Raw genomic sequence first — 22,803 nt, forward strand, 5'->3', positions numbered from 1 at the left:
CAAGTTTATTTCCTTCCTGCCAAACTCTGAAACAGATGAAAGTCTACATATTTTGCTTATCCCCAATTCTGGATTTCTAATTTCTTTTTCTAAACCTGTAAAATTTGGGAATTACAGCCAGGCGGTAGTGGCGCACACCTTTAATCCCAGCACTCGGGAGACATAGAGACAGGCAGATTTCTGAGTTCGAGGCCAGCCTGGTCTACAAAGTGAGTTCCAGGACAGCCAGAGCCACACAGAGAAACCCTGTCTTGAAAAACAACAACAACACAAAAAACAAAGGGGGGGGGGAATTACAGAAAAAAGGAAAGGGACTTTGGCTACTGTATTTAAGCTGTAAGAGCTGAAAGGAACAAAACCAAAAAAAGCACTGGCACCCATCTCACCAAAGCAAACCGGAGCATTGAAAGTAAATGGGTACACTCCTCACATTGACCTTTTGCATCTATAAAATGTCATACAAAGGAAACTCTGTCAAGTTGACTTTACAGGAAAATATTGTCCAGTGGTTAGTTAGGTATATTAAGATAAAAAACTGAAATTAACAGCTATTTTACAACACACAAAACTATATGCCAATAGCTTTACTTTAAAAAAAGTTATCCAGCAAGCCAAATAAACAATGCTAAAACTTTATACTGCTACTCATAAACCTTACTCTAAGAAAAACAATTGGTTCCCTGAGTTCTTTGTAAACAGAGAATTAGGAAATTTTCCCAAAAATGATACTCACAATATCAAAGAAGACTTGGCAAACGTCAATAGTATTCAGCAAGTCACAGACATGGTCCTGCAAAGAGAAGCTTAGGTAAGCGGGAGAAGGCTGAGGTTTAATTACAACAGGGTTTCTGCATGCTTAAGCAAGCATTCTGTCTATCACCGAGCCACACCTTCGGCATTGAATAAAGAACTTTAAATTCAGAAAACACAAATGGATAAAGTATACTTTAGACTTTGGTTCTGAAATTCTTTTACCACATAACCCACAGAGCAATTTATGCAATTAGCAAATTATATTTCAATTTTTATTTATTTTTATTTATTTTTTTATTAGGTATTTATTTCATTTACATTCTCAATGCTATCCCAAAAGTCCCCCACACGCTCCCCCATCCACTCCCACTTCTTGGCCCTGGCCATTCCCCAGTACTGAGGCATATAAAGTTTGCATAACCAATGGGCCTCTCTTTCCACTTGTAACCTTAAAGTTTACATATTTAAACGCATACCTTAAATTCCATAACATCTACAAATGTAAAGTAATACAACGCCAGATTTTTCAGAATCTCTGATTTTTCTTTCTGTAGCTGTGCCAGCTGTTGCTGTAATAAATAAATAAATAAATAAAATTAGAGTTTATTTTCCGACAGAAGAGCAGTATCAGGTTTCACTGTACACTATCTTTCATATGGTTGCTATATGAAAGCACAAGTTTTAGACTTCTAAATGATTAAGGTTTTTTTCAAACCCAATCACTTGAGAAAGCGACTACTAATGTGATCAGCAGCTGAGAGTGGGAGGCCATAAACAGACCGAGGAGGATTAGTACCAAACTGCACTACAGCAGAAAACTGAAAAATGTTAGAGGAGAAAATACATCAAATGAACTCTTTCAAAAAACTTAAAAACAAATCATGACTATGTTCACTAGAAGTGGGAGAAAAGAAGGTGAAAAACAGCTTACACTACAAAAAACAATATGCTAGAGAGATTCGGAACTTACCAAAAAGAACATCCAGGCAAAGCCACGTTACGCATGCAAAATAAAATGTAGATACAAACATAAAATACAGTAACGGTTCCTGATCAGACCCACAGAACACAATAAGTTATCAAACAAAAGAGAAAATCACAAGAACAAAAAAGAAATGAAACAAAGCGAGACTAGAGTTTAGACATGAGTGAAGGAAACGTGAGAAAAAAAGGTATTCCGTTCAGTAAAATTATTGACCTGACAAGCACTGCCTTTTCTTATCAAATCAACGATTACCATCATTTCTGAAGACTAGTCTTTTCTGCTGCCTATTTAACAGGGTGCCCAGGATCCCAGGGAACCACCCAGATCCTAGTAGCCTTCATGTTTTCTAATGAACATCAGTTAGGACCTCAGTAGAAAGGTGGACTCTCTGGGCCACTTCAGGCCTGCTGAATAAGACTCTGTCTTAAACAACAGAGCCCAGGTGATCTAAATACTCATGAAATGTCTGAGAAGCACTCTGGATGTGAGAACACTAGAAAATACAAGAAAGCATTTAAAAATCCCCAACATGCTGCCAGAGTCCACACAATTTTGAGGTCGTCATCAGGTCATATATACTTACATGTGAGCATTGGGAAAGAGATGCCTGCCTATACGTGACTATAATGAGCTGTTAAGTCAGAACACTTACAAACGTGAGCCTAACAGCAGGAGAAGATTCTTCAGGAAAAGCAAACTGAAAACAGCAAGCAATCTGGCATAGCACCCAAAGTGCCTCTGAGTAAGGACACTTGAAGAAGGAATCTGTCTGGAAAGCTGAGAACTGCAGTCTCACCTCTCCCCATAAATGTAGGAGTTAAGGTATGGGCAGCAGCGATGGGCAACTTCAGTGTGCAGCTTCCTCTCAGAATAATTAACTATTTTGTACAATATAGCAGTTTGAAAAAATTCCATGTTTCTCTGCATTTTTAATCACAACTATTCCAGAATTATCAGGTGAATAACTTGATTCCTTGTCCTCGGATTATACCTTAACCTTGTTTAATAACTTTATTAAACACTTCTGACTGATCATGATTCTTTTCTGGTATTTAATTCCATAAATTTGAGTTCCAACATACAAGAGGAAAAAGTAGGCTCAAAAACTAAGGTATGTGCCAGGTGTGAATGTGCACCCCTTTAATCCAGCACTCGGCAGGCAGAGACAGGCAGATCATGAGTTTTGTGACCAGCCTGTTCTACAAAGCAAGTTCCAAGACAGCCAAGGCTATTATACAGAAAAACCCTGTTCCCTTCCTTCCTTTCCTCCCCTCCCCAAAAGACAGAAAAAGTATGATGGCATCTGCCTTTAATCTCAGCACAAAGAGGCAGAGGGATCTCTGTGAGTTCAAGGCCAGCCAGGTCTACATATAAAGTTCCAAGACAGTGAAATCTACATAGATTCTCAAAACACAAACAAACAAAAGAATATGGAGAGAATGATATGGTTGCTATGTGACTTCTTAATCCTAATTAATGTCAACAGCACTAAGGTAATCATTAACACTGCTTTCCTTCCCACCGCAGTATCCTAGTTTGCATCATACCCTTGTAAACACTAATGATCTTTTACAAACCTTCATTTCATATATCAAGAATGTAATGTTTATAAAAGGATGCACTACCTACAAAATCCAAAACAAATGTTGCAAAGTTAAATACTTAGTACCAGCCAAGATCAGAGATCTCAGTTTCTTCTCAAATGTGTTCTATTCTTGCCTGCTATCCTCTTGTCAATAATAATACCCCCTTAGTCTCAATCTCCCCCTTAACTTTCCCAAAACAGTATTCCTAGGTGCTGTATCAGCTACAGTGACTACAGGAGAAGTTCTCAGTGAGTGAGTGAGGTTTTAATGCTCTCTACAATCTGGACCCTTTACTTTTCCAGACTCAATCTCCCCTACATTCATCCGTAGCCTACAGAGCAAACCAACTGCCATCTTGTATGCACAGCTCATGATTTCTCTGGTTTCCTACAGGGGTAGGAAAATCTCACCACTTACATCCAAATCCCAGTATCCTAAACCACTCAGCTTAAATACTAACCCCATTTTCAGGAACCATCCTTGACTAACTCGCTCCTGATGGCAGCCACTGTTTTCGAGTCTAGCTTGTCACTGTCATCTCCTACACTACAGACAGTGTAGTGTAGAAGACTCAAGGTGTTAGACTCTCCAGTACTTACAATTCTGAAGTACAAGTTAAGTATCCAATCCAAATGTGTTAAATAAAGGATCATAACGCAGACTGCCAGAGGACATATTTGGGAAAAAAAATGTCTTTAGAAAGTCCCTCTCCAGGGCTGGTGAGATGGCTCAGTGGGTAAGAGCACCCGACTGCTCTTCCGAAGGTCCAGAGTTCAAATCCCAGCAACCACATGGTGGCTCACAACCATCTGTAATAAGATCTGACTCCCTCTTCTGGTGTGTCTTCTGAAGACAGCTACAGTGTACTTACATATAATAAATTAAAAAAAAAAAAAAAAAAAGAAAGTCCCTCTCCAACTGTGCATACAAAAAGGGTGAGTAGCTTAACGTCTGTAAGTCTAATGTGCCCATCATCACATGGGACACATTTATACAATTACCCAAGGCAACTGGATAAACTGGCACAGGACAACACTGAGAGTGGCCAACACCTAGAAACTATGCATTCCATGTCAGGAGACTAATAATGGAGGCTACAGACCACTTCTTCAAATAAGCAAAACCAAATTATTTTCTAAGTAATCCTAACACCACTGATAGTACTTGCAGTAAGCAAATATTTGAGGAGTATGCACTGTGTTTGGCATTATTTCTAACATCTCATAAGGATCACACAGTTTCTACCTAACAGTAAGACTTATGTTCCACATTTTAGTGAAGCTAAGCTTCATAAAACTATGCATGAGAGATGTCAAATATCACAATTCTCAGGCTTTAATTACAAAGAAAACAAGGAACGAACTATACTGTATTTTTCAAAGTTTATGATACACCTAAAAACCATTAATGACAGGTTCAAGGTCAGAGGTTATTTAAAATATGCATAGGTAATAATTACTGCTATTGCTATACAGCAGAACATTAGAGAGGTACTATCTGAAAACCATGTACTCAACAATTTTAAAGCATGATCCTGTAATATATGAAAATATTTTAGCAAAACATTTGTATAACTGTTTACATTTTCTGGCTTAGAGCCTTTATTCTTAACATTAAAATAAGATATGCAAAAACTGAAATAAATAAGGCATACCTTAAGTCATGGAAATTGTGCATCTTTAAACTGAAATATTTTGTTGATTAATCTTGCTTGGTTCAATTAACAAGCATTTTTTTTAGAAAGACAAAATTAAATGGAATTGAAATTTAGTATTTCCTACTTTTTGTTTTGTTCTAAGAAAGGCAAATGACTGAAGGAACCAACACTTAGCAGGACTAACTCACTAATCTTTAACATAAGAAACATGGCTACAGCTTTCAGTATAGTTATCGTGCTCACTTCGGCAGCACATATGCTAAAATGGAACGATACAGAGATTAGCATGGCCCCTGAACAAGAATGATATGCAAACTCGGGAAGCGTTCTATAATTTCTAACACGATTTTGTTGTTCCTTAATGTTACTTAAAAATTCCACTGTGTGCATGTACCTTCATTCATTCAATTATGAATGGGCATCTATGAATTATTTTTTACATTCATTCAATTATGAATGGGCATCTAGGTTGGTTCCACTACTGTTGGTTCTGCTACTGTAAATGATGCAAGAGTGAAGACTGGTGCGCTGCATCTCTGTAGAAGGACATGGTGACCACTGTGTATCTGCCCGAGGAGTAGAGCTGGGCCTCTGGCAATTCTACATTAGCATTCTGAGGAACTTCCACACTGTATTCCACAGTGGCGGAGACAGCTCACGCTCCCATCAACAATAAGTTACAGGGTTTGCTTTCTCTCATCCTTGCCTGCACTTCTTCTCAGGGTTTGGTTTCCTTTTTAGAAATCCATTATTTCCCTTTCTTTCCTTCCTGCCCTTTCAGCCTTTTCTTTGCACACACACCGTGTATTCACAGGAGCATGAGAGTGGGGAGAAGTTCTGAGGCACAGTGTCCGGAGCAGTCCACAGCCATTGCACTCACAAACTTAATTAATTTGCTTTCTTAATGACAGCCATCCTGACATGGTTAAGGTCGCATCTCAAATCGTTTTTTTGATGCCAGTAGCTCTTCTAAGATGAAATGGCATCTCAAAGTAGTTTTAGTTTACATTTCTCTAATGGCTAAAAATGTTGAACACTTAAAAAACTAATTATTTGTGGTCCTTTTGAGAACTGTTTAGTTCACTAAGTGAAGTGGAAATTTCTGGCTTCTTTGGAACCTCAGTTATGTCACATGAGGTTTTGCTGAAGCAGACACAGGTGACAGAATGATTTGCTGAAGCAGACACGTGATAGGATGGGTGATGTGTAGAAAGACTATGATTCCTCAGACAGTGGGAGGAGACTCTGGCACTGTTCCCCTTGCACCACGTTGCTGATCTTTTTTGTGACTTCGTAGAGAATTTCTTGGGATATTCTGGTGGCTTCTTGCAGCTTCTCAAACTCAGGCCGACTGACAGAGCCTCGTTGTTTCTTCTGGATCAAAGTGCTTTGCTGATTTGTGAGTGGTGGACTGGACTGCCATTGCTGATTGGTGTTGGAGTTTTGCTAGAGGACTGGACTCCTGACAACAAAGATTGGAATCGTCCCAAAGAACTATTTCTAAACAGGTTCACTTCCTACTAACCTTTCTTTTCCACCCACCTCTGGGTGGTGGGCTAGAAGGGAGGTTGAAGCATTTAAGAACCCTTATTAAAGTAGATTTTAAAAAATCCAAGCCAACAATTAACCCAATAATGATCAGAAGATTTTTTATGGCTTCTTAATGAAATTCTTTACATATTAATCCCCATATGAAATATATCTGCCAAAGATTATCTGCCATTTTGCAGCTTGTCTCTTCACTCTGCTCTTTAATTTTGTGAAATCAAATTTGGGATTTTCAGGTTATTTCCTATAATTACTGAGTCTCTTTCAGAAAGTCCCTGTCCATGCCTATACTTTTTTCTTGTATACTATCATTTAATTCAGTTTCCTATTCTGATGAGCCAGAGAATTAGAACAATTTAAACACGTAATGTCAAAGTACATGTTTCACAGGCAGCTTTATGGATATAGATATAACTTGTTGGTAGAATAATTGCCTAGCACGTGCATGTCACTGAGCTCAACAGCCAATACAAGAATGAACGCCAGAAAGACTGAAGGAAGAAGGGTCGTCAAGTAGGAAGGAGAGAGAGAAGAAATGGGTGGGAGGGAGAATGACACAGAGAGGCAGGAAAAAAGAAAAGATAGCATCAACTGTGTAACTGCATACTACGGTGTTCAGCACTTTTGAACTGCAGATATACCAATTTCTTATTACAATTAAATAAATGCTAAAGTATAGTTATTACCTTCTTATTATTTTATGGTGGCACACATCTATAATTCTAGCAGCCTTACCTGGGCTTATCAACCAGTCTCAAAACAGCCCCCCCCCACACCAAAAAAAAAAAGAGAGAGAGAAAACCAAGAGAAGTCTAGCTCCAGGAAAACTCTGCTCAGCATCTCAGTAAGAGTCCACCTCAGACACATTTAAAAAGTACTGAGATACATTTTCAGCTGTCAAAGCTCTCACTCGACTGGACTACTAGAGTGGCTTCTAGCTGGTCTTAGGACGCGTGCTCCTCAAGGGTCTTCAGAGTATTAGTGGAGTGTGCTCCTGAAGGTACTCAACATTTATCTTGAAAAAAGCAGTTCGAATAAAGATGATGCAATATGTTAACACAGTGGGAAGAACCGTATTGAGAAGTTTATGTTGAAAATTTTATATAAGTATAATGTTATTTCAAAATAAGATTTGAAACTCTAGTAATCTGCTGGCATGATTAAAATAAAATCTTTTTTTACGTTTTTAAAGGTTACATTTGATTGATTTTTTTTACTTAATTTTTTTATTCACTTTACATCCCACTCACTGTCCCCTCCCCGTCCCAGTCACTCCCTCCCACAATCCTTCCCCAACCCCTTCCCCTTCTCCTCAAGCACCTCTAATTTTCTTTCTCAAATCTCATCACTATCAAGAGCTATCACCTGGCCTTGCTGCATGTCACCAATCTGAGTTCTTGCATAGCCTTAGTCACGTCTGTGAGCTTCCTTGCTCACTTCTCTTTAGTGATGGCTATACCACTGAGGAAAACTTTGCTAAAGTAACCTTCTCCCCTAGTATTCTCTAATCCCTTATCTTGATTCCTATTTTCGTTCTTCTACTTAGTCTCAAGAAGAAAGTGCATCCGTTGTCACCTACATTGCCCATCTGAATTAAATTCTACAAGAACCAAGGATTCATCTCACGTCTCAGAGCTTCAGCATCCAAAGTGCAAAGTACACTGTGCTTCCTGGCATTAACCCAGGTTTCACTCTCAGCCCTGTGCAAATAATAATCTGCTTCCTGTCTCAATAAACCTCTCCTTTTCTAGGCACTTGCTATAGCATAGAATCAAAGAGTATGCAGAGCTTGGTTTATCTGACTCTTTCACTTAACACTTAATGTTCAGTTGCAGCATAAATATGATGTATCAGTAGTGTTTTCCTTTGAGCTCCCAGATACTCAGTTTGGGAGGCGGGTACTAATCCCTTTTGTTTATCGATTCCTCGGTTAATTGATGAGCAGCTGAACTCTTTCTAGTTTGGATTTAGGAATAATCAATGTGGCTACAAATATGTCTTCACAAAGACATTTTTATTTTTTATTTTGTTTGAGAGGATTTTTTTTTAAAATCAGAACTGCTTTTTGAGTTTTCAACAGTGATTAAGACAGTCAAGTGAGTGAAATATGATCAGTAAATAATGTATCATCCATTATTTGTGAAAAAATACTGCAAATAAAGTATCAGACATCATGGGAGAAGCTGAACAAAAATGTATGAGAAAAGACTTTAAATGAGGCATAGAATATACTGAGGAATGTACATTCACATACATAAGACATCTTTATGCTTGCTGCTGAAGGTGAATAATACAGTTTAAAAGTCAGTTCCACAACTCTTCCCAGGTAAAGTCAAAGATGCTGCCAAAACTACAGCTCCACATCTGCTTGAAGCCACAATGACTCACCAACTCATAAAGATAGCAAATGGGTAAGATCTTGTGTTATAGTATAAGAAAGGCCACAGTAAAAAAGGCCACATCTGCAGAGAGTCCTGAGGACAGTGAGCCTGGTGGACCAAGTAAAAGATAAGCATAGAAGTGAGGTCACCCATGGATTATCTGGGGTTTATACTCACAGGAGGGAATGATAGTTTCCTTCATTGGCAAGACAAAAGACAAAAATATGAAAGTTATCTCTTAAGTCATCTTGGCTTCTCCTAGTTGTTTTAGACATCTATTTCTCTGGGAAAGCATTAGATGGCATTACAGGGAGAATAGCCACACCTCCACCACAGCTCACTCAGAGCCCTTCACTATCAGCCTTTGTCTTCCACTGTCACTCGTCAGATCCTAATTCCTTTCTTATCCATCCTAGCTCATTATTTTGGCCCTTCTCTTTCTCTATTATAACTGCCTGATGAAGCCTATAGTAAGAAAATACGCATATGCCGACTTGGCCATAATCTCAGCTCATGCGCGTCAACAGTAACTGAGTTAGGGCATGACCTCAGGTTCTACTGCCAAGCCGCTCTCTGCTTTCCTCAGTGACTGGTGCAATCTCTAAGCCTCTTAAAATCCCCAACAAGCATCTTTCTTTGGTCCTCAGCTTGCCCCTAGCCTGAGCTCTAGATTTGTAGCCTGAGTACTACACTTACCGCTCAGTGCATTTCTAATGGGCACCTCAAGCCTAACACCCTGAGCTGTCCTATGCAACCTCCACTGAGCCCGTACTTCTTTTGCTTCCTTACCCAGTAAACATTGAGTGTTTAAAACCATCATGTATTCTTTCTGTCATTTAAAAATAATACTGTTGCCTGAGTCATTTTTCACTGTACTAAAATTCGTGTTTCTTAGAATTCAAGTTCAATTTAGTTAAAAACAACATTCCATCAAGTTCCCATCAGGGAATACATACACTCATGCTGAAGTACAACATCACAATATGTATATCACACTCATTCCTTTTAAATCAAAGTTTTATTGTTGGCCCTTATCTCCTAGACATCAGAGATTCAACAACAAGTAAATGGTTTGGTCCATAGAGACAGATATGCGAGGTATCACAAATATTGGTTTGGTTTACTACCCATTTTAGAGAATGGAAGAAGTAGCAAGTAGAGAAAACTAGGAAACATAAAAATAAAAATCAATGTTTGGTTTAAGATAGATAGAACTTGTCTCAACAGATAACATATACCTGAATGGAAAGTTTATGAAATTGTGTAGTGTTGAAAACATGCCCAAAATAACCAGTTTGATGTTTATAATTTTTTAAAATTTTTTATTAGATATTTTCTTTATTTACATTTCAAATGTTATCCCTCTTCCTAGTTTCCCCTCCAAAAATCCCCTATCCCCTCCCCCTTCGCCCTGCTCCCCAACCCACCCACTCCCATTCCTAGTACTGGCATTCCCCTATACTGGGGCATAGAGCCTTCACAGGACCAAGGGCCTCTCCTCCCATTAATGACCGACTAGGCCATCCTCTGCTACACATACAGCTAGAGCCACAAATTCCACCATGTTTTCTCTGATTGGTGGTTTAGTTCTAAGAAACTCTGGGGGTACTGGTTAGTTCATATTGATGTTCCTCCTATGGGGCTGCAAACCCCTTCAGCTCCTTGGGTCCTTTCTCTAGCTCCTTCATTGGGGACCCAGTGCTCCATCTAATGGATGATTGTGAGCATCCACTTCTATATTTGCCAGGCACAATATTTTTAAAAGCCACAGAAGACTATAAAATTCTAGTTTAAGCAACCAACTTACAAGATAGTGGCTCAGGGCAGGGAACACAACAGAAAAAAATAAAAGAAGAGTGCTCAATGTTAGTTTGTGTTCAGCTTGGAGCTGTTCAAAAGCTAGCAGAAATTCAAATAACAGACAGTTGCAGGGGGCATTTAGAAGTGTACTGCATACAGCAGGGAGTTAGGTGGAACATAAGCAATGGCTACCCCATTTAAAGCCATTGCCAGACTGTGTTAAATGCTTTAAGGCAAATTGAACTGCTCCTTCAGACAGGGATTATTTTCACTTTAGACATAAGAAAAATGTTGCTTTCAGACTCCAAATGATTTGCCTAAAATCTCATAACTAGTACTGACCTCAAATTCTGACTCTGAAGTGCACCCTCTAACCACTATATACTGCTCTCATAACAGAAGCCATGGCAGAACTAGGAAAGCCCCTTAAAGACTGGCTAAAAAGGAATTTATATGTCCTTCCATTTTCCTTCTAATTCCTTCCCACAGCAGGCATATCAAGGGCACTCCTACATCTATCCCAATACTGCTACCAGCTCACCTGACACATGGTTTTTAACTTTTCTTTTTACTTTTTACTTATTTGCATTTCATGTGCCTGCATGTATGTCTGTGTGAGGGTTTCAGATCCTCTGGAATTGGAGTTATAGACAGTTGTGAGCTGCCATGTGTTTGCTAGGAATTGAGTCCAGGCCTGTGCTCCAAACCACCAATCCATCTCTCCAGACCCTAGACACATGTTTCTAAACCTGGGAATCTTATTCTTTTACAAGGTTATTCAGGACCCATACAGCATCCTTAATGAGAATTGCACTAGCTTTACTTCTAAAAAGCACTGGGATATTTTAGCTTTAAAAGATTTTGGGCCAGGCAGTGGTGGCACATGCCTTTAATCCCAGCACTTGGGAGGCAGAAGCAGGTGGATTTCTGAGTTTGAGGCCAGCCTGGTCTACAGAGTGAGTTCCAGGACAGCCAGGGCTACACAGAGAAACCCTGTCTCGAAAAAACAAAACAAACAAACAAAAAAAGATTTTGGATCCTGATATAAGTCTAAGGAAACATTTAATACAAGTGAAAGTCAGTTAACATGTACCGAAAAGCTTTGTTCTTTCATTGGATATTTGATATTCTCTGTTATCAGGCACCAGGAACAAAAATGGGGTTTAAAATCAGTGATGTTATACAACTGAATCCACTTTATTGCAGGTTTTATCTCTCCTTGAGTGGCTGTAAACTACTTACACAGAAAACAATTGTTGCATAGCCTCTTGTAATATTGTGCTCCCTAAGGACAAGTAATATCCATAACTTCAAATATTTTTGGTTGAATAGTACATGGTCTTCCAAGACTTGTGACAACAGCCTGTGCTCTGGTACAGAACTCCTCTATCATCCTTGTCACTCTCCATACACCAACAATATACTTGTGCTTAGAGACCCTAAGATAGTACATATGGCAGTGACTAATATTTCCAATTTCTTGGGAAATTAAAATCAAGACATTACACTTAAACACACAACAGGAAGATTCTCTAAGGACAGATTGGTCCTGCACTCGCTTGTCTGTGTTTTGGCTTGGACCTCGCTACAACCGAGGATGAACTTGAACTGCTGATCCCCCTGCCTCCCCTCCTAGGTACAGGAATTACAAGTAATGGTTTTCTTTTTCTTTTCTTTTTTTTTTTTTAATGACAAACTGGGTTTTAGATGTTAATTAAAAGAAAAAAAACAGAAAAAAATTTTAAGTTAAAATTACTTGAAAAAATAGTAATAGTTTTAAAGTACACATCTGGACAATTCAGTAATTTGGCTAGTCTGAAATTAAATGCAATCTACCAAAATGCACAGCCCAGCACATACAGAGACAAAATAAGTGGCACCTATCGTTATAAAACTAGTATGTTAGCATTATAACAAAACTGCATTTCAAGAGCATACTTTGAAGCATATAAGGCATTTGACTCAACATCTTAATGGGAGGTGAGATGTACAGTTTTTTCCCTAAATCCAGAACGAAATATACAATTCATGCCCACAAAGGGGCCTGAACAGGAGTAACCCTGAGGACACTGGGGATGCACTACACACCAAGCCTGCTTCCAACAACAACACTTTCTTTGACACACTCCAACTCAGGTGCTCATGGCTTCCAGCAGAATTAAAATGCTTGGAGATAAGATGAGGCTAGTTGCTAAAGACAGAATTAAAACCAGAAACATTTTTAGCTACAATGTTGATAGAGTAAAATTTTCTTAGAACAATCTACTTTAGAAACTTCAAAAAAAATTGTTGATTTTCATTAAAACAATCTCTGTTCTTGAGTTCCTTTTCTTAAATGAAGGACAAGTACTATTTGTAAGGCATGAAGCAAACTGGAACTAGTGCCAGTCCTGGGGAAAGCATAAGCATGGTCTCTGGCAAAGAAGGAAATCTGCCATTTCCTAGCAAGTCCAGACATTGTTTGTCACTCAAACCTTTAAACTTTCCATGAACTAATTTTTGTTGTTTTCGCTTGAAACAGGGTTTCATATATAGCCCTAGCTGGCCTGAAAAATCACTTGCTAGACCTGGCTGACCTCAAACTCAGATATCCACCTGCCTCTGCCTCTTGTGTACTGACATAAAAGGTGTGCACCACCACACCTGGCCTTCATTAAGTAATTTTATGGAATTAAAAAGTAACTATAAGGCACAATTTTTTTTATTTCCTAATCTAAAGTAGCTAGTCTCTCATCAACATTTTAACAGACTCAGACAAAGGCTGAGATAAGACTTCTCAAATAGTCAATACATAGTACAATGACATGTATTTAAAAAACAAACACAGTTGTGGCACATGCCGTTAATCCCTGCACTCGAAGGGAGGCAGCGGTAGGAACCCTGTGAGTTCGAGATCAGCCTGATATACAAAGTGAGTTCCAGGATAGCCAGGGCTGTTATACAGAGAAGCCCTGTCGTGAAAACTCAGCCAACCAACCAAAAAGAGTACCACAGAATATAATCTGCAGAATTGTAAAATCATACAACAAACAGACTCTAGAGTAAATTCCACATAGTTATAACAGTTAACATGTTATCGATTGTATAAATTCAACACAGAAAAAAAACACATACCACAATGTATATATTAAAAACTATATATGTTCACGGAACTATAACTCATGACTGAGCAAAGTAAAAACAACACAAACATCTATCAACTCAACGATTGAATACATAAAGTATTTTATATTCATAGTGGGATAATTGTCACTAAAAAAAGAAATGACGTGTGAAATCTGCCAGCATTTGGATAAACCTGGAAAGCATTGTGTTAAATGGCAGAAGCCAGTCACAAGTATTACAGGTCACAGTTATATTTTCATAACAGCGCGAGGCTAGCCTCCAGACGAGGCCCAGAGAGTAGGTCAATGCTTAGTACTTAGTACTTAGCACTTGCCTAGCACTGGGAGGCTGGCAGGGATACAGGGACTCTGACTGTGCAGGAAGCAGAATTTCTTCTGGGTAATTAACTACTCTGAAATTGACAGAGCTGTGAATACACTAAAAACCAACCAACATTTTAACTTCATGTAGGTCAACAGTGTGGTACAGAATAATTCTGTGGAGTTAAAAGCCCTAAGCCATACACTTCAAAGAGATAAACTGTATGGCAAGTGAATCATATCTCAACAAAGTATCAAAACTTCCAATTTTGTGCTTTAAATTTTGAAAAGGGAAGTAAAACTATAAAAGAACAAGTATTAGCAGGGCACTGTTATTACAAGCAGTTTGTCAAGCATATTAAGAACAGTAAAAACTATTAATCTATTAACTGGCCCTTTAAAATGTTTACTATTAATAAACAGTTAATATGTACCTATCAGCTCCTAACAACTGTCTAAATTCTTACATCCAGTAAATGAGCCATACAAAAATTAACATAAACTAAATGTAAGATTTTCATGTCAGGGGCTGGTGAGATGGCTCAGTGGGTAAGAGCACCCGACTGCTTTTCCGAAGGTCCAGAGTTCAAATCCCAGCAACCACATGGTGGCTCACAGCCATCCGTAATGAGATCTGACTCCCTCTTCTGGTGTGTCTGAAAACAGCTACAGTGTACTTACATATAATAATAAATAAATCTTAAAAAAAAAAAAAAGATTTTCATGTCAGATACTTTATTAAGAACAAGTATATACAGAACTAAGAGACAGCTTTTATGAAAACTCATTTCAGGTGAGTGTGTAATCTCTCTGAAGAGACAGCAGATTACTGATCATCACCAGCTCATTTGTCCTTTCTATAGGATGTGTTTTTCATTTTTGTTAGACAGTCTAATTGTGCAACCCTGGGGACCTGAAACTCCCAATGCAGACTGGTCTGTCACCAAGAGCAGCCTGCATCTGCCCAAAAGAATGATTCACCACATCTAAAAGGATATGTAAATATCTTACTACAAACTACAAATTAATACCTGTTCGTTTGTTGTTGTTATTATTGGTTTTTGAGACAGGGTTTTTCTAGCTCTGGCTGCCCTGGAGACCACTCTGTAGACCAGGCTGGCCTCAAACTTACAGAGAGCTCTTTGCCTCTGCCTCCCAAGTGCTGGGATTAAAGGAGTGCACCACCCCCACCTGTTTTCTTCTTTCTTTCTTTTTTTCTTTTGTTAAAGAATACATGTTTCCTATTCACTTTAATATTTTAATTTTTGGTTGTATGGAAATTATTCAATGAAATATCTGTCTTTTTAAAAGTGTATGCTTCCAATCAATTTTTTCCTAGTAGGACCTCTTGGTGATTCTTGTATATAATCACTTATAAAGTACTAATATAACCTTTTATAAAACCAAGATTTTTACCAATCCAAACATCAAAAAAAAGCCTTAAAATAACATTTTTAAAAACTTAAGAAACCCAAACCAAGACTTAAAAAAAAAACACCTGTCTTATTTTTAATAATTCTATCTAACATTCCTATCTAAATTAAAAATTTTTAAATAATTATTTTCAACAAGGGAAATATAACTCTTCAATGATCATATATCATTTCAGGACAAAAACATGACAATTCATTTATTTATTTATTTATTTATTTTTCCAGACAGGGTTTCTCTGTATAGCCCTGGCTGTCCTGGAACTCACTTTGTAGACCAGGCTGGCCTCGAACTCAGATATCTGCCTGCCTCTGCCTCCCGAGTGCTGGGCTTAAAGGCGTGTGCCACCATGCCTGGCGACAATTTATTTTTTAAAAAGATTCTCAAGATTGGAGAGCTCATAAGGGGAAATTGTTAAATTTAATTTTTACATAATGCAAAAAGACAGCAGGAGTTGAAATATGGGACAAATAATGGCCTGTGAAGATTTCTATAAAAATTTTAAAAATATGTTACAGTAAAACAACTCTTTCTAAAATTGCTCATTCATAAAATTACTAAACAGAAACTGCCCAAAAATAAACGTACCAGGAAGACTAAATATGACCAAACTTTGTAAGAGAAAGCTTCCCCCAGGAACTAGTATAGCATAAAGACCATAACCTGCTCACTTCTAGAAGTGCTCTCGGGAACTAGGAAAATGGCAGGTAAGCAAACACATTTTAAAAGCTGATTACTAAAGCAATCAAGCTCCATGAAGCCATTGCCAACTCCAAAAGAAAACTAGGTTAAAGATATAAGGATAAAAAGGTACCCCGAACAGTCACACACATTTGGGGTGCGGTTTATCTATCCATTACCTATTCATCCAAGAAAATAGTGCAAGAAATTAACACTCAACATTTTCCACATAAAATGTAGCTAAAATTTTTCCAGTTTCAAAGAAACGAATGTTATCTTTAAAAGCATTTAAGCAAGGTCTAAAAGTTGTACAGGACATTAGATTAACAGGAGATAAAACATTTGCACTGAGCATTGCTGTTCTTAGATGAGAAATGTCAAGTAGAAAGTTGGGACAACTTACATTGTTGTTGCGCGTTTCTACAGCAGGAAATTTTCTGACTATGAATTTCACAGCAGATTCCAGGTTTTTGTCAATAAGGTAGGAGGGTTTAGCCTTGGGGTCGCCACATGCCTAAAAAAACAACAGTAATGAAAAAAAGTAAAATGTATCTTCCTAAAAATCAAGGAAGAAGAGCAAATCTGAAATCAGGAATTAGAAAGGTTTCTTGGTTTTGGTGAGCAGGTGATAAATGAACAGGCAAAGTGCAGGGGTTGTCACAGCTGAGAGATGCGATGGGAGACAGTACAGAGATGCTCTTCTACTGAAAAAAACGCATGGAAAGTTTTAAAGCAGTTAGCGCAGAACAGCAGTGAAGGAAAAAGCTCAAACCTAAAAAAAGGAAAAGAAAATGAAAACCTTTTTGGTTTGAGGTAGGATTGTATTCATCTGAAGCTGATAAAGTATTACAAAATTAAATATTAAGTAGAGTCCTAAAATGTTTCTAAGTGTTATAAAATGAAGGCTTATGTTTGAATGTCTTTTCCAAAATGTTTTCCTCATTCGCTTTCAACATTCAGTTTTAATACAAGAGCCCTAGTTCAAAAGAACTGGGAGCCGCTGAAGCTGAAGGTGCTCTGCCCTGCAGGTGTGCTGCCCGTCCTCCAAGCAAGAGCTCTAGCACTGCTCCTCAAGCCAGCAGCACCTCAAGCAAGGCACCTATGGCTGGCTGGCTGTCCTTAGCTCACAAGCACGGCACTGCCCACAACAGCAGCCTCCTCTGCAGTGAGAAGGCAGACACTCTACAAATGTCACTGGAAGCTTTAAGAGGAACTATTAACAGCTCAGTTAAGGGACAACTGCTGGTGCAAGTGGGATGCTTTTTCTTAGGGAAATATTGAAAATCATATCATTCCTATTTAAAATTTTATTCCATTTTTTAAGTAAATGCTTTTACAATGATGTCTGTCTGCGGTGTGAGAGGAGATACAGTACTGTAACCTGACCTTCTAGTTTACTATGGCTATGTTGTGGATTACAGAAAGAGAAATTATGAAACATGAGACTGATCTGAAAGCGGGCAAGCGGGCAGAGGGAAGGTGAAAAGCTTTGCAAACCTTCCAAACTTGTCCTTGCTGGGGAAGCATTGTAATAAAAAGAGAGAAGATTACGTGTAAACAATGATTGTCAAACTATGACATACTTTTTCAGTAGAAAACTTATGCACTGCAGACTATGAGTAACAATACAAGATGAAAACTGTATGGTGCTACAATTCATAAGGTACTTAAGTAGCAAGTCCTATTAGACAATAGATTTATATAGTTTATACTATGCATATAGATTTAAATACTACTGTGTAAGTGTATAACCATGTCAGTATCTTGGTGGTCTTGCTAAACCAACTTAAAATAATACTAGAAAGAAGGAAAAATAAAGACTACATGCAGCTATAAAAAATAGGCGCAAAACCATCAGTGAAATTTTACATACCTTAAAAAGAAACGGTAGCCAAGAATAAAAATAATTAATTGTTACAGGATGAACTTTGTACTTTAGCTCAAATTGAAACTATTTTTCAAATATCACCTAGCTTCTAAGCCAATAAAAACATTCCTATTTTTATAAATGAAAATAGGAACACAGTACCAATTCTCGGTATAATTAAATCGAACATTTTTTTTAAATTTAGAACTTAACCTTTAATGGGTCTGACAAGGCTACTATGCAAATTCATTTATACATAATATTAGCATATTCTGACTTTCCCTCAGGCTATATTTTTTAAAATAGTTTCTTATAGACTAGTTTTCTAATTTGTCTAATTTCAAGATATCATATATAACATAAACTAGCAACCAAGAGTCATATAACTAAGATACTGCCCATAAAAAATAGGTAGAGATCATCATGTCCTTATATAAACCAAGCATGAGACAGTACAGAATCCTATAGTGATTCAATACATTGTCTTTTCATGATATATATCTTTTATATTCTACTTATTTAAAAATCTGGGTATCCACTTTAACAGTATTATCAGTTTAACTATCATTAAAAACAATAACCATTTCCCAAGATCACAAAAGAAATATGCCTTCTTATATTGACAAAATAAAAAAATAATCCCATTTCAATGGAAAAATAAAATTATATATAACTTCTTTTAGAATTAGATTACCTCTTTGCATGCTGCTCAGTGGGCCATATGTAAAGAGCATCCCTGAGTTAATGACAGATTCTGCTAAAAGCAGCTAGGCCTCTAACCTCTCACTCACTAGCTCTGGGGATGGATATGTATACACGAATGTATGTATGTATGTATGTATGTATGTGTATATATACAAATTAGATAGATATATATAATTTCTTAGTCTCAGTTTCTTTTTCTGTAGATGCGGAAGGGAGAATACTTACCTCACCATGTCATTATGAGGGGTTCAAGAGCTTAGGTAACCCATGTAAAGCATCTAACAAAGTGACTGAGACGTAAGTGCTCAAAAATATATGCTGTTATTAGGAATGGCTATAATAAAGGTTATGATAATTACCCAGAAGTCTACCACGGAGACTATCATCAGTCTCTGTCACAGTATCTACAACCAGCACATTTAGTGTAACTTCCTTAACAACTGTGATTCCCCTCCTCAATCACTCACCCTAGGTCTAACATACTATAATTGCTTTACTTACAGAAAGAATATAGCTTTATGTTTTATTTTGGGGTTTAGGTGCTGAGGATTGAACTCAGAAACTTAAGTATGTTAGGAACAAATTCTACCATCGCATCCCTAAAGCCCAAGAGCATGAGTTTTAAAGCAGCCTGCCTATGTCCTGACTACGCCACAGAATAGCTGTATAACCAAGAGCAGATGACTTTATCTTTCATATCTTGACATCTTTATCTACTAAACTGGAGATAATAGTTACAACCTGCCCTAAAAAGTTCTATATTCACTACAGGGGTGTGGTATTTGTGGGGAACTTACAGGTATGTTTTGAATACAATAAATGCTTTTAAAAAATACAAAATAAGGAATACACAGATGTTCCATTACACGTTCTCTAAAAGCAGCTTACGTGGCATATTTACTTAATAAAAAGAAAGATGCTTATGTGAGGAATTCTCAGGAACAAAGGACAAGGAAAAGTAAACTGTGACCTGATTAAGTTACCTGGGAAGATCCATGCCAGTAAGGAGCTGTGACTGCAACTCAGCTATGGATTTTACACAATACTACCACAGTAGGACAGTTCTAACTCACCAGAAATCTAGCTATAAAGATTAATTCATAAATACAAGTCATTTGGGAGACAGAAAACTTGGAAGAAAATTATTTATATTGTTTTAGAATGGAAACTGTCAATATATTTGAAAGCATCTCATGCTATCAAAATTATTAGTAATCCTTTACTTTTTGAGACGTCATTCAGGAAGTACAAATTTTTTAAAAACTAAAAAACATCACACTACTTGGCTACACCTGAATCTAAACACAATAACAAAAGGAGCTGAGAAACAGCTCAGCAGGTCAAGGGCAAGCATGAGGACCTGAGTTCAGATCCTAGCAATGGAATAAAAGCAGTCTGCCAGTATCCCCAGCACTGGGGGCGGATAGAGACAGGCAGATCAGAGAGACTGGGTAGCTAGCCATATTAGCCTGAATGCCATCTTGGCTATGTAACTTGTCCAGCATACTAAGCATCGCACCACACCGCCCCCAACCCTTCTCCAATTTGAATGCACACTACAGGAAGGGAGGGAGGAAGGGGGAGGAGAGGGGACCTAAGGGAAAAGAAGGGAAGATGACCTGTCTTTTGACCCAAGTGTCCCATAGCCCATCTGGTTTAATTAAGGATATTTTTATGCTATAGGTGAATATAAATCATAAATCTTGGGGAAATCATGATCTAAGAGTAATCTAAACCATTACATCCTTCAAAATCCTTTCCTAAAATTTTCCATGATTCTGGACTGGAGAGACAGCTCAGCAGTCAAGAGCGCTTGCTGCTCTTGCAGAGGACCCCGGTCCTTCCCAGCACCCACACCTTGGTTCACAACCATCTCCAGTTCCAGGGGATTCAAAGCCCTCTTCTGACTTGCTCAGCACAAGGCACATACATGGTATACATACATACTTACATGCAAAACATTCATACACATAAATTTAAATTTTTTAATAAAAATTTTAATGACTCAAATTAAAGTTTCTAACAATTATTCAATTCACAAGAAGATAGTTACTACATTTCTTATATTTCTGAGTTCTGATATATAGACTACCTCAGTTTATAAAACAGATTTTTTAAGTTTTATACACTGACATACTAATGCTAAACAGATCTTTAACTCCTGTAGAACACACTTCTGCAATTACTCTGAACAATAAGTAGTTGTCCACCTATACTGTTACGTAGAAAAAAGGGTACTTGAGACATGTTTCCTAAAGGTGGAATCACACTATATTTATTTATTAAATGGTCTAAGCATTTATGAAATGTCTGCTCTGTTCCAAGACCCAGAAACAGCAGCCAACATTTATCATGTTTATTCTTTGTTTTTAAAGCTTACTTTGATGTTAGTCATGTGGATATAAGACACACACACACACACACACACACACACACACATATAGAGAGAGGGGGGGGGGGAGGGAGAGAGAGAGAGAGAGACTGAGACTATAGGTACCTGCAGAGGCCAGAAGACGTATGCTGCCCCTGAAGTTGGAACTACAGGTAGTTGTGAGCCAGATATGGGTGGTGCTAGGAACCAATCTCACATCCACTGGAAGAGCAGTAAGAGCCCTTACTCAGTGAGCCATCTCTCCAAGCCCATTTATCCTTTTTTCAGGCACTGTACAAACACTTCACATAAATAAACCTTAATTCTCAAAATATGAAGTTATTAACATATTGCACAATGTGGAAGAACTGGAATATCTAATTAAGATTCCAAAAATGAACATCAGTAATGCTAATGACTGGAGATACTGCACAGTAGTAGACGGCTAGTTTAGATCAGCACCACTAGTAAGGCTTTAAAAAGCCAAAAGATGGCCAGGCAGTGATGTCACACACCTTTATTCCCAGCACTCAGCATGTGGGAGGCAGAGGAAAGAGAACCTCTGACGTCATGGCCAGCCTGGTCTACAATGCAAGTACCAAGATGGCCAGGGCTACACACAGAGAAACCCTATCCCTATCTCAAAAAGCCAAAAGCAAAAAAAAAAGGGTAAGATAGTCACCAAAGCCACGTGCATACCATGAAGCCACTGTACGACTTCCAAAATCTTAGTTATAGCCTCACCAACAACACTGAACCTTGAAAATGGACAGCCATCAAGGAAAAAAACAAAAAACAAAAAAAGAAAAACCCCATAGGTATTGACAGCACCACGATTTGCTTATATCCGTGGCTCTTAGCATCAGAACTACTTCTAACTCATTAGAGTCAAGCCAAGATCCAAACATTTTCTCCAAGAGAATTCTAGTGTGTACTGAAAAAAAAAAAGATAACTCGATTGTGGGTAAGAACTACTAATCTCTCTTTATAAATGATAGCCTACAAGGCCAAATTTGTTCAAGGTTAAAACAAATTAGTACTAAAACCTGACCTAGAATGTCATTCTCAACCCACAAACATGTCATAAGACTTAGAAAAGGAAAAATCTAAGTACAGGGAAGTATAATTTATATGCACATAAAAAAAAATTCTAAGGTTAGAGAGATGGCTCAGGTGGTAGACTCTTGCCACCAGACCTGATGTATAGAGTTCAATTCCTAGCACCCACATGATGGATGAAAAGAACCTCCCCCCACCCCCCAAGATGTCCCTGACCTTCAACACACACACACACACACTCACGGTATTAGCTAAGGTATTTTATTACATATTTCGTATCTTTTTTTGATCGGTCTACTGATCATTTTCCATTCCTGCCTGTGCACTACGGACATGCCTGGGACCGCTAGAGGCCAGAGAGAGTGTCAGATCCTCAGGAACTGACGTTAAGAACAGTTGTCCGTTACCAAGTGGGTGCTGGTAACAAACCGTGACGCTCCGGACGGACGAGTAGCTGGTGCGTATAACTGCTGAGCCATCTCTCCACTTCAAAAACCTTCTAATTGATTTATTTTGTGTATGTAAGGGGGTGGGGGACGAAGCTCACATGTGCC

At 38.1% G+C, this 22,803-nt stretch overlaps 1 protein-coding gene and 1 non-coding gene across 5 annotated transcripts in view; one reads left to right on the forward strand and one right to left on the reverse strand.

The window, feature by feature from the left end:
- Positions 1–22,803, reverse strand: part of Nckap1 (NCK-associated protein 1) — an 80,671-nt gene that overhangs the window by 52,957 nt on the left and 4,911 nt on the right. Inside the window, exons 2-5 of one of the 4 annotated variants that reach the window (NM_001355410.1) lie at positions 17,745–17,762; positions 16,651–16,761; positions 1,230–1,316; positions 734–790 (exon numbers count right to left, since the gene is read on the reverse strand). In NM_001355410.1, coding sequence (NP_001342339.1) covers positions 734–790; positions 1,230–1,316; positions 16,651–16,761; positions 17,745–17,762 — 273 coding nt within the window. Of the gene's footprint in view, positions 1–733; positions 791–1,229; positions 1,323–16,650; positions 16,762–17,744; positions 17,763–22,803 lie in introns of all 4 variants that reach the window. The other 3 variants (NM_001290745.1, NM_001355411.1, NM_016965.3) reach the window with 3 other exon arrangements.
- On the forward strand, positions 5,217–5,319 carry Gm24461. Its single transcript, XR_003954152.1, has one exon. It is a non-coding gene; the product is annotated as a U6 spliceosomal RNA (small nuclear RNA).

The sequence above is a fragment of the Mus musculus genome, chromosome 2 (assembly GCF_000001635.26).
Source record: "Mus musculus strain C57BL/6J chromosome 2, GRCm38.p6 C57BL/6J".
Lineage (NCBI taxonomy): Eukaryota > Metazoa > Chordata > Mammalia > Rodentia > Muridae > Mus > Mus musculus.